At 38.8% G+C, this 12,277-nt stretch overlaps 1 protein-coding gene across 1 annotated transcript in view; it reads right to left on the bottom strand.

Moving 5' to 3' along the window:
• GRTP1 (growth hormone regulated TBC protein 1) overlaps nt 1–12,277 on the bottom strand; it is a gene marked incomplete at its 5' end in the record, with an annotated part of 35,496 nt that overhangs the window by 13,824 nt on the left and 9,395 nt on the right. The window contains 2 exons of the mRNA XM_010134679.1: nt 4,302–4,398; nt 6,559–6,683. Of these exons, the coding sequence (XP_010132981.1) occupies nt 4,302–4,398; nt 6,559–6,683 (222 nt within the window). The remainder of the gene's footprint in view (nt 1–4,301; nt 4,399–6,558; nt 6,684–12,277) is intronic.

The raw sequence follows: 12,277 nt of genomic DNA on the forward strand, positions 1-12,277 counted from the left end.
AAAAAAAAAAGGTGCCATAGTGATCAAGTAAAAAGAAAAAAATCAATTAAAGCTGAAACAAATACGCAAAATAATTATTAGGCTAAAACAGGAACTGAGAAGAGTTTCATGCAAGCGACCAGTTTGACTGAAGCAGCTTAGTAATACAAAGGGATTGCAAAATGAATTGACTGTATCCTACGAGTATGAAAAGTAAGCAGAAGGGGGGGGGAGTTACCCTCAAACATCATCACTGGCATAAGAATAAAAGGATACAAAACTGGCCATGAACAGGCTAGTGCAAAAATCTTAAGACCTCTCTTAACCACTGGAGAAGTACTCTACAACTGGTTTTCGGTAAGAGTAAATAAAACTGGTATACTAATCCAGTAGACTAATCAGAGAATAGCTTGATAAAAACTGCTGCTTTCAGACTGAGAATCACTGAAGTGAGGGGAGAAAAAAAAAATCTGCTATATATGAGTGTAACTGTCATGCTAAAGTGAGTCCAAATTGTCAAGTTTTTCTTCTCTTAAACTCATCATTTCATCACAAATACATAAATATGACAAATACGCGCCTTAAATTCCATACCAAAGTACCACAGGTAAAAGTTCCGACCTACCTGATGTTTTCTAAAGCAACCTCCCCAATATTTCCTCAACAGAATAAAAAAAAAATTCCTTAACAAGAACCAGAGGCATAAACAGGACAGAAACACTAGAGCTATGATGAATACAAATTGTGGACACATCCATTCTGAGCTCAAATTGAATCCATAGTGCTTCCTGTGGGCAATACTGTCTGCTCCTGGCACCTGTTTTGAATGAACTTGGGAATAAAAGATCTTGGTAACACCCAAAGCTTCTCTTAAACAAGTAATTCTCTTCCCCCTTGCTGTGCTAACATGAGATATGTTCCTAATCCCTCCAAATCCCTGTTTTAGCAGCTGACAGACACAACAGGCAGTAGACTACAGGCTTGCCTTCAGCAGAAGCAGGATCCTTCTGGCCTCTTCCAGCTGTACCCAGCAGTGCTACATTCAGCCAGATGAATGGCACACACACAAATCCACGTCCCAACAAACCAAACTGGAATATTGGTTGGCTCACCCTTCCAGGTGCGCTAACTCCATTTGGGTGTAACAGAACAATTCAGCTAGAAAACTACTGATGGGGTCCCATTCCCAAGTTGTCCCCCTCCTGTCAGTGGGTGGAGCAGTCACACCTTCATCATATCCTATGGTACATACCTCCACCCAGACCAAAAAACCAGTACAAGTGAGGAGGTGACTCATAGCTTAGGGAGCCCTTCTCTGTCACTTCTCCAAAATCCTGCCATTAATGCTCCCATCTGTCGCATTCCACATTTTTCAATCAATGACATTGATCTGTATCTGGCTGTCAGCATCACGGTACTGGAGCAGCTGTTCAATATGATGACATGCATGTAGGCCAGGGGAAGGAAGCATTCATAACAACACTGCAGAGGGTAGAGAAGGGATTTCTAAATTGTTCTGATTTTAACTGGCAGTGACAGGACACACTCAAAAATGAGGACATGACCTGGAGGCAAAGCTGCTGCAATGAAAAGGGAAAACATGTAGATTTTAATGCAAACAAAAGAGCATCAGCAACAAAACTAAAGCAAAAATGTTGGCTAATAAATAGTTAACATCCAACCAAAATGATTGCAACTTTTCCTTCTGAAGACCTGGAGAACATACAATGTTTCTCTGCTTCCCCAACAAATAATTATAGGACTTTAAACTGAAATGTGCTATTGACAGATGGGCAGTACTTATCTTTATAATTGTCTTTATGGATACAGTCTGCCTCTGATTCTCTCACACATACATGCACAGTGTTTCACTGAATTTATGCTAGTTATTTTATCTGTCATGCTTCAAATTTTATAAACGTACATTTTAAGCACAATATAGGAGGGTAGAAGGAATAAAAGGATAAAAAAAATAAATTTTTTGGGAAAAAAAAGAGCATCAGCAATATGTTTTCAGACAATAAAGGCTTGTATTACTCAATAGAAATATTTTTACTACATAAAAGACTTACACTACCCAACATGGGCTCTTGTTGAGGCACCAAGCTGGAAGGGTCACCTCAAGCTCTCTTGAAGATAACTGTGGGGGGAAAACCTTACCTAACTCAGATCAGCAATTCTGAACAGACATCTCCTTCCTCACTGACTACTGTATTGGATGTGCTGAACCCAGGCCAAAGTCTGTAACAAGTCTGTTACAGAGCAGTAAAAACCATGTATCTATAAATGTAACTTAAGTAAACATGCATCTCCTTTATACACAGTAACTGCCTTTCTCATAATGAGTTTCTTCCTATCACCAATGCTACTGGCATAAGATAAATTCAACAACTAAGAGGGGAAAAATAAGAGCAACTTCTGTCATTTAGGTATCAGCAAAGTATAGAAGATGACTATACAAGAAGAGCTAAAAGTTTTATGACAAATGAGAGTAAAGTCCCTACCAAAACCAAGGATTAAAAAATTCTCAATCTACTTCCCTGCCCCAAATAAAAATGTTAGACTATAAAAAAACCTTAACAGCAATAGTTACCTCACGTCACTTTCCAGTGAAACTCGCCTTTTACTGAGAGCCTTGCCCCTCGCACAGCAACGTCAATGGAAAGACACATACCCAGGTCAGCCAGCGGCACATCATGTGGCAGACAGCAGCCCTCAAGTTTCCAACCTGTTTGCACAGCTTATAGCTCTCAAGGCTGAAGAAAACCAACAGACACAGTTGGTTTCTTTAGACTCTTTTTATAGCTTGAAAGTAAACTTCAAGGCTGCAGACCTTCAAATATTTGCAGATTGATTCAACAAGACACGGTGCTCCCTGCCCATCTCAACTATTCCCATCAGCAAACAAAGTCCAACCACTCTGCTCACAGGTAAGGAAAACCTGCATTTCTACAGGGTGTATTCAGTGTAAAATGTAATTTCTTACAGTTGTTAAAAAGCAGTAGAAGATTCTCTCTCAGCTATTTCCTTCATTCTTAAAGTTGTTCCCTTCTGTTCAATAAGGAACCAAAAGTTACATACTTTTTTTTTTGTTCGACCTTAAACAAGAACAGGAAGAAGCAGAAAGGAAAGTATCAAGCTTGATGTCCTTGATCAGCACGTAGTTGACACAGTAATACTGAATTCAGCCTCTAACCATTTGAGATAAAGATTTGTTCAAAGGCAAAACCAGACCAACAGGGAATCCCAAAGCCTCCTTATAGAAAAATTAGTCTTCCATTTTGAGTATGGCTTTACAGTAAGTGTGTAGCTGTAGTCAGTCCTGTGAAATGCTAATGAGAACTCATGATGAAACCATCCTTCCTCTGTAAATAAATCCCAAGAAAGAACATTCCCAAAGGTATTTCACAAGAGTATAAAAACAGAGCTGTGGCTGTGTCTGCTTTTGGTTTTGAACTATTTCACACACATGGCAAGATTCAGCTTATACATGGGGCAACACTCAATGTGCAAACACCTCCTGCAAATCCAGATAGCCAGGCAAGGGAACCTACAGAGCTACTGAACTGACCAGATGTAGATATTGTTTATAGCTGAGGGCATGCTGAATTGCACTCTGTACTCTATTGACCAGCCTGACTAGATGACCACTGGTTGTAACAGAGCTTTGACAAGAACTTCATATACAGACACACTCAGGGATTTTAACATTTGTGTGCTTTGTTGCAAAACCACGATATGTGAAGTGCCCGAGATAAGCCCGCTCAGAAGCGGGGGACACAGCAGAACCTACTGGGCTTAGCAGAAACTATAACCACCTTGGCAAATATCTCTGAACAAAGCTCATGCTGCCTCCAGCCAAGCCACTGGGAAATCCTACTTCATACGCAATGCTCAAACGGTGCACATCTCCCACCTTTGCTCTGCTCTGTGATCACTGCTCCATCTGCGTCTCATATCGTATTCCTGCAACCAGAAGCGCCAAATCCCAGACACCTTTGCAAGTCCTGATTCCCAGCATTACACTTATATAGGAAGATATACTACTACTATACTACTTATACCTAACAGGTATAAGTAGAGAGTGAGAAGTAAGACTACAGTTGTTTATGTGTATGTTAATTTGCATGAAGGCTAAAATCTGACTATAAAACAGATGAGTTCTGCCTGTGTGCTCTGTCTTTGTCCAGGACCCTAGAAAATCTTCAGTTCATGCAAGGCCATTTTATCATCTAAAACCTCTAAAAACTGAAAGGAATGTAGAGATAAAAAAAAAGGCAAGGTCCTATATACAAATACAATCATACATGTATTTAGCATACCAGGCAATATTCTTCCAATAAGAGCATCTAGCAACCAAAAGGATTCCTCTTCACTCTTTGTAATAAGAATCAGGTATCCAGCTATGAAGTTCATGCCCTGAAATAGAAAGAATAGTTTTAAGATGCATACACTTAAAAGTTTCTAGTTTATTTCTTTTGATTAAGGGCTAAATTACTATAGTTCTACAAGTGGGCGTATCAAGTACAATCTAGTAATAAAGGCCACTGTTTGAGTAAGTTGTTAAACCTTCATGACAACAGCTAACAGCAATTAACAAAGGTCAAGGAAAGGAAAATGAAAATAAAAAGCTTAGTTGACTAAAATTTACCTTCAATTTTCCTTTTTTTTTTCCAAAAAAAAAAAAAAAATCCCAAAAGCCTGTCCCAGCGTAACTGAAGACTGCTTTGACCAGAACCAAAACACAGCTCTATTAGATGTGCAGTACAAACACAACACACCTTCAGGCAATCTCTCTTTAGTAACAAGCTGCAGCTCCAGCTTCCATGCTGATAGTTTGCTTAGTAATGGCATCTATGGTGACAAGAGACTGTGTGGCATTTAACGTGGCATACACAAAGAACTCCTCTGGAGCATATGTTCACAGATGATGAATCGTGCTGCCTGTAGCAGGGGTAGACAACACCATAACACTGCCACAGCATGACAATGCAAAGTCTAATACACTCTCGGATGGGAAACTTAAATGCCAGTAGACTACCACAAATGCAGTAGCATTATGGAAACGTCCCCTAAAGAGCCTTCGGGCAATAAAAGCTCTGCAAAACACTTGAAAACAAATTCCATTTTTCATTCCGAGTTTTCTAGTATTTACAGGGTCTCTCTTATCATGCAGCAGGTATCACTGTATCTGTGTTGATGGAGTCTGCTGCTTCACTAGCAGAAAAGGTGATTTCCTGAAACTTTGCTTGATTTACAACATGCCATGGAAAGCAGATGTTAACCTTTGATTTATGTTCTAACTATTTAGCCAGAAAAGATAACATTCATCCTATGAGGAGACCAGAGGTGAAAAGAAACCACTTTTTAAGTCATCTTCTTTCACCTCCAGTAATCATAATGCCACATTAAAATGCAAAGATTAGCCTATTAAACAGTTTGTGTACCAAAACTTTAAAGTAACAATAGGACATATATTTCAGGTAGAAGCTATCAGGGTTTAGAAGTTGTGTGTGTTTGTGGGTATAACTACCTCTATATAGAAGCCCGATGCTTGCAAAAGAGAGTATTCATTATTCTACCATTATGTTATTCTCAAAACATTAAAATAATATTTAAATACATAATACTGAAAATAATAAAAATAAGTCATCTTCTACTCCCATTCCTCAAATAATTTCTGTACTAAAACTAGTTGGGATACAGAAAAAAATTTTTTAGTGACTTCTATCTAGGTTTAAGTCCCTCCAAGTCTTCTCCTCTCCAGATTTTAATAAATAACAATTCATATTCTTTTAACTTCGGAACAGTTATATTTACTGTACTAACTTTCTCAGCTAACATGAGATACAGCTTTTCATACATGGTGAGGAAGGGGAGAGGACTGAAAACACATTTTGCTTATGACAGTTCCTGCTTCTTTACAATCCTTAAAGATGGCCACATTTTTCTTGACTGTCATGAATCAACTTTTACATTCTTTGTGTCCCACAGGAAACTTTATAGTACTTGGCAGTGACAACAGGAGCTTTTCTGAATTGCCTTCAAAGCTGTATCAGGTTGAATGTCAAACAATTTTTCTTCCTACTTGCCTGTCTATATATTGGGAGATTTCACCAAATAAATGCTACCACACCTCAACTAAGATGTTGCATGAATGCTGATCTTCCTGTATTTTGAAAATGTCACAGCGAAAGCTAAGAAAATTGAGATCTCATGATGCCTCGTACATACGAACAACTGTTTTGGGAAAGATGGCAGGATGGAATAAGAGGGAAAGGCAGTCTCACTTTTTCTTCCTCTCTGAAGCAACTAATCTTGATACAATCACATGTGATTAAACATTTACTTTGCAGCTACCAAATGGAATCAAACATGTTCAAGCTAGCTACAAAAAAGGCCACAGAGAAACCCACAAGAACATCTGAACTTGTCTGAAGCAGTTACTTATGCCCCCTCCCCGGCCATTTTGAAAACAGGAATCATGTGTGGATCTGCTTCTAAAATGCACTGTCAAATGGACAAGAACAATTCCTGTTGGTGAAATGCAGCATTGTTTAAAACCCAGTGATTACATACCTGACAGTATCCTACTGCTGTATTATGGTGCCCATATGCTACCAATACATTGTAGAGCGTATGCTGCAAACAGGGGTCAGCATTTTTGCGGAATTTTACATTATCTGGAAATGTTCTGTTCATGTCTAGATGAAAGGGAAAAAGACCAGAATTAAGAGTCGTTCCCTCCTTCACTTTCAAAAAAAAAAAAAAAAAATTACAGCTCTTCTGAAATACAACTGAAACTTCCTTATGGTTCACTAAACCGTAGTTTTGCTGGATGAATTTTAAAACACAGCTTTAACTCCATTTTGGCTAAAAGGCCCTGTGCATTGAAGGATAATCTATTCCTAGAAAGATTAATCCTATTACTGTACAGAAATCAACTGCAAGCAGGACTGAAGAAATTCTGCTGCAGAATGGACTCTCAACATTAGACTGCAAAGGCTTAAATGAAAGCAAACCAGACTTTAAGGCTGACAGAAATAACACATACCTGATTTATCTAGCATGAAGGGGCATGAAATGAGCTGTGCCTCTAGGAAAAACCATTCTCAGAACAAATCAAACAAACTTTCAATTGACTTATTCAGCTAAGTTCTACCAAACAGTCCCAGACAACTAACAAAAAGAAAAGAAAAGTAAAAAGGTCCTGTTCCTGCAGCTGGTGACTTCCACTTAAAACCAAACCCCACCTTTTTCAAGCTATTTTATGATGTGACCATGAGAAAAGTTATTTCCTCACTGGTGCAAGATCACTGAGAAGGAGACTGATTCTTGATACCCAAGCAGCAGAGCACATCCCACATGCATCAAGCTTAATCCTAAATCAAGCAAGGCCTAAGCAATTACTGACATTTCAAAACATTCATTTCCTCCAGACCAAACATGAATAGTAGGACTCATGTCTCCTTGCAAAGGTCTAAATATTAGACATGCAAGTTTGAGCTAGTCACCCAAACCTCCATTTAGGTGTTAGAAAGAAACATGAAGAGTTAATTTTTTGGCCTGCTTGACTCTAGAAAGAAGGAACCCAACATCCAGACTTGCACATTTGGTTTTCAGAAGTTTAAGTTTGAGAGAAATTCTATTCAAAAGTAACTTTTTAAAAAACAATTAAGTAACAATTTAAAAAACCCAAGGCATATTAATAAAGTACAAGTAGTTGTTATATTTAACAACAAGAAATTGAGCTATGAATTTTAAAAATTCCGTAACAGCACCACTGTACAGATATCTATTTTCTGAGTCATCACTTACCAGTCTTTTCCTGCATAAAGAAGTCTGTACAGCTTTGACACTAAGTTGAGCTATAAGCAACCAAAGGAAGAAAGTTCTCAAAAAATCACAAGTAGTCTAATGCAAATCACAAGCATTAAAAAGTTATTGCACTAATCACTATCTCTTCCTTTCAAAGTGAACAAATCATTTACAGAAATGGGAGGGCAGGGAAATATTTCACTTCACCTCTCATGCAACTGCAAAGAAAAACGCAAGCAAAAAGACAATTTTGAAAACAACTTGAACAACAGCCAGTCATAGAATAAATAAATTGGATACGTTTCTTCTTGCTAGGAAGAACAGCATAGTATTTGCATAATCAAAATTGTTGTTTATTAAAGTATTTGCTGATGTTACTGAAAATATTATTGCTTATGTTCCAGTTATGGCTCTTCCTCTCAGCTAGGCAGAACAGGGGTGAGGGGGAAGTACGAAAAGTCCATCACATACAGAGCAAAGACTATTCAAACTAAACTCATCTTTAATTTCACAACTTGAGAAAGGCCTGCAGTTGAGAGAATCAGCTCCAATTTGCTTTCCAATTGCAGAGCATGTTTCTCCCACAATGACTGGGGGGAAGTCTTCCCTAATTTTATGAAGGATTTAAAACTTCATATTTGCTAACAGTATTTTAGTTTGAGGGAAGAGGATGGGGACAAAAAGCAAGATACAAGAGCTAGAAATCTGTACCCTTACTAGAAGATATGGGGCATAGTCTCTTAGGACTCCTTGTACCAGATTATTCTCTTGAGCACACAAGAGCAGGGGGTTCTGCTTCGTCCCCATCCTCCCATTTTTACTTTATTTGCATGCTCTTCCTCTCCCCCAGCTCTGAGGCTTCTCTGACTGGAAGGTGAGACAAGTCACCCGTTCCCCAAGCGCACACAAACTGGTAGGTTTTACTACACTAGAACTGACAGAGACGACTTGAGGCAAACGGCAGGAGTGGTTGAGAGCTGTTCACATGACTTGAGTACTACACCTGTTCCAGAAGAGACATCCAAACACCACCTCCTCCTGCTCCACGCAGCCCACCCTCTGACCTGCTATCCAATTAACCTACTTCCTTCTTGATAGACATTAGCATCCAAGGGAATACAGCCTCAAACTAATCCCATTTGGGGAAAAAAAACATCAGAATTGTTTTCAAGCAGGGATAAGAACTTCAGAACTTTATACTGCCAGATAAACCCCAAAACTATGACCATCTTGTAGTTGCGTGCAGATCTCCTGGCTTTAGCCAAACTAGGTACAGGAGCATGGGGCTGGGAAGAAAACCACAAAGAAAAAACAAGCTACTCCTCTGCGGTAAATTCACATTAAATCCCAATAATGTTTTTTCAAATGATCTTTCAGTGCTGTGAGGTGGCACTGTTATGCTGCTGTGAAACAAAACCAACAGCTTTCCTTTCCTGTTGATATATCTCCCTACAGCAACCACAAGAAGGTCATTGGCTTGTTTCTTCCCTTTCGCAGGTCTGCAGTGTTTCTACTTCTCATTTAGTTGAACAAACAGGCAGAAAGCCACATTAGCCTCAGTCTATAAAACAGACATCTATTTTGGTAACTGGAATCACAATCGTTGATGCTATTTCTGGAGCAAAGAGATTTAAAAGTGCAGACCGGAACATTAATGCTTTTGTACCATTCTTGTGCTTTTCATGTTTAGGGTAATTACAAAGAAAAAAAAAAAGTACAAGTCAACCTTCTTCATCTTGCTGTCTCAAGCTTTCTGCTCTTACCTTCATATCCAGGTGCTTCCCACTCCCAGACACAGCACCCAGTAAATTACACGAGTATTTTTATAACTACAATGCTCTACTCTGCTTATGTTCACTTCTTTGCTACTGATACATCTGTAACTTGGCATCTGCTCTGAACAGCTTCCAGGAAAACACTTCTGTGTTTTGTTCTTTTAAAACTTAGTAAAAAGCAGAAGAAAAATTCACCTCAGCTGCCAACTACAAGCATTCAGAAACTCCACTGCAAACTTTCAGAATAATGAGGTTAGGTCATCAGTTACAACTTGTAAAAATAACATACCAGAGGGTACTTTAAATTTGTTACAACTGGATATCTGGGACTCATCTTCAAGCTTGTCCCTGCAACACCTAGAACTAACTAGGAATTGTTCTGGAGGTTTGGGGTATCTTTTGGTTTAAATTAAGGTCAAGTTTGCTATCAACTAAAACCAGAGAAACTGAGCCAGACACTCCGCCCCCCACCAGCACCAAGTAAGATTGCTGGAAGTTCAATAGCCTGCAGCAATCAAGAAAGCAAACAAACAGCGTTAGGGTTTTCTACAAAAGAACAATAATGCCACTATATAAATCTGAGAAGCACCTGCATAAATTCTAATCCCCTTCATCTTCAAAAGGTGGTATCAGAACTGAAGCAATCACAGAAGAGAATGAGAACAAAGAAGATCACAGGTAGGAAATGGCTACCACATATAGCACAAAACACAGTGGATTAGAGCTCTCTAGTTGGGAGGGAGATGCTTATGAGCAAGATAGCACAAATCTGCAAAATCATGATCAAGGTGAATGATATGAAAAAGAAGTAACCAGAAGTTTTTTGTGATTATGTTTTTTCCCCCCATCCAGTGTTATTAACTACAAACATGCAGCATGACTCAGGAACTCCCTGAACCACAGGTAACTGGAGACTAGGAAAAACATTCTGAGGAAGTATTACTACACACTTTACTCCTGCAGTTCTTTCTTTAGCAGTTTTGGTAGACTAAAAACCAGACGAAGTAGCCATTTGAACATAACCTGATACGGCTCCTATACAGAGCTGGAAGAGCTGACATTGCTGTTGCCCTTGCTCTTCCACAGACAAATGTCCTAGACTGACATGAAAATTCTCCAACCTTCACTAATAGTTTAACCCCATTCAGAGATGCTTATTAGTGCTTTGATAGTAAAATATTCACTGTCTCCAGTGAAGTGGCAATGGCTATTGTTTGAATTACTTTTCTGAACCCATCATAAACTAAACTTAGATCCTGCAACTAAAAACTAATCCATGCAGTCAGATTCTTATGCCAGCAGTCACACAGTGCAGCACAGGCTCAGGGGACTGACTGATAAATATCAGACCACAGGTTTCACAGCACCTACAACTCCTCCTCATAAAACACAAGAGTGGAAAAGTAGACATTAGCTGCATGCGCACATGAGAGGACTTGCAGACACAGACACAGTTATTGTGAAATTCAATTGCCCAGACTAAGAGCGGCTTACTGCAAGAAAGATACATTAATTTACATCCCGGCCTTTTTGTGACCAGCATGTAGCCTTTGCATTAAGAGGACAGCCACATTTTATCCTGCCAACATCATTTGTCCTACTAAACTTTACTATAATAGGGCATGAACGACAAAGCTCAGTAGGAATGCATGCCCTTCTAAACGCACACATAGACTTAGCCATCAAAATTTCCATCAAAGTTTAGAGACCTGCATTCTTTAAGCTCTTATTTTTATGTAAGAAGCCTGCACTCCTACATTTCTCTTTAAAAAAAAAAAGTATGGTCAAACAGCAAATATAATACAAAAAAAATCAGCAATAAAGCCCATCAGTTAAGAATCAGCAAGTTAAAGGGTGAAAATGGTGAAAGTGTAGATTTAACTGAAAGACAATTTTATTCTATTACTAACCAGATCTTTCTTTAAAGTTTAGACCATTTCTCTGCAGTCTACCTGCACTTTTTAACCCAATTCTCTCTCATTAAAGACATTCCATACTGAAAATATGTTAAAACATACAGGAAAATTGTTCGGGGCTTCTGGGCGTATAAAAAAAGGGAAAACCAAAAAAAGCAGGACACACTGGCTCTTACACACGTGAATCTGCAATACGTCTTTGGTAGGCCTTGTCCTTCTACTCCACCCCTTGGAAAAAAAAAACCCAAAACAAACAAAACAAGCAAGAAAGCGTGGTTGCTGCTCTCTTGCTGTTCTTTTGGCTTTAAACCAGCGCATTGTCCTGGACTATATCTTTACAGTTAGTCTGCAGGACTAAATACAGCAGTATTGCCTGAAAATTTTGGAATCACAAGCATGAAAAGTGAACAGCAGCAAAACTCCACATCTTACTTTAGTTTATGGTGATGGGAAAACAGCTCAGGCAGAAACAAACTGAATGCCTGACAACAATGCAGAATGAAACTGTCCTCAGCTAAAGTCCAGTATAAAATTTGCACAGTCAACAGGAGCATGAAGTTTATTATACGCAGCTTCCATTCACCTTAAGTACTTTGCTCCTTCTGTCTCTCATATTTTCACATTATTTCTTCCTTCTGGAGGGAAATCTATAACTCTGTAGTATGGGGTCCTCTTTTGATTTTTTTTTTTCCCCTCCAGTAAAACCCTCCAACCTGTTTTTCATTACCCTTTTCCTCATTTGCTCCTTGTTAATTTTCTCTTTCAATTTTCCAATCACCACAGTAGCTC

This window comes from Buceros rhinoceros, unplaced genomic scaffold, assembly GCF_000710305.1.
Source record: "Buceros rhinoceros silvestris isolate BGI_N320 unplaced genomic scaffold, ASM71030v1 scaffold19694, whole genome shotgun sequence".
Lineage (NCBI taxonomy): Eukaryota > Metazoa > Chordata > Aves > Bucerotiformes > Bucerotidae > Buceros > Buceros rhinoceros.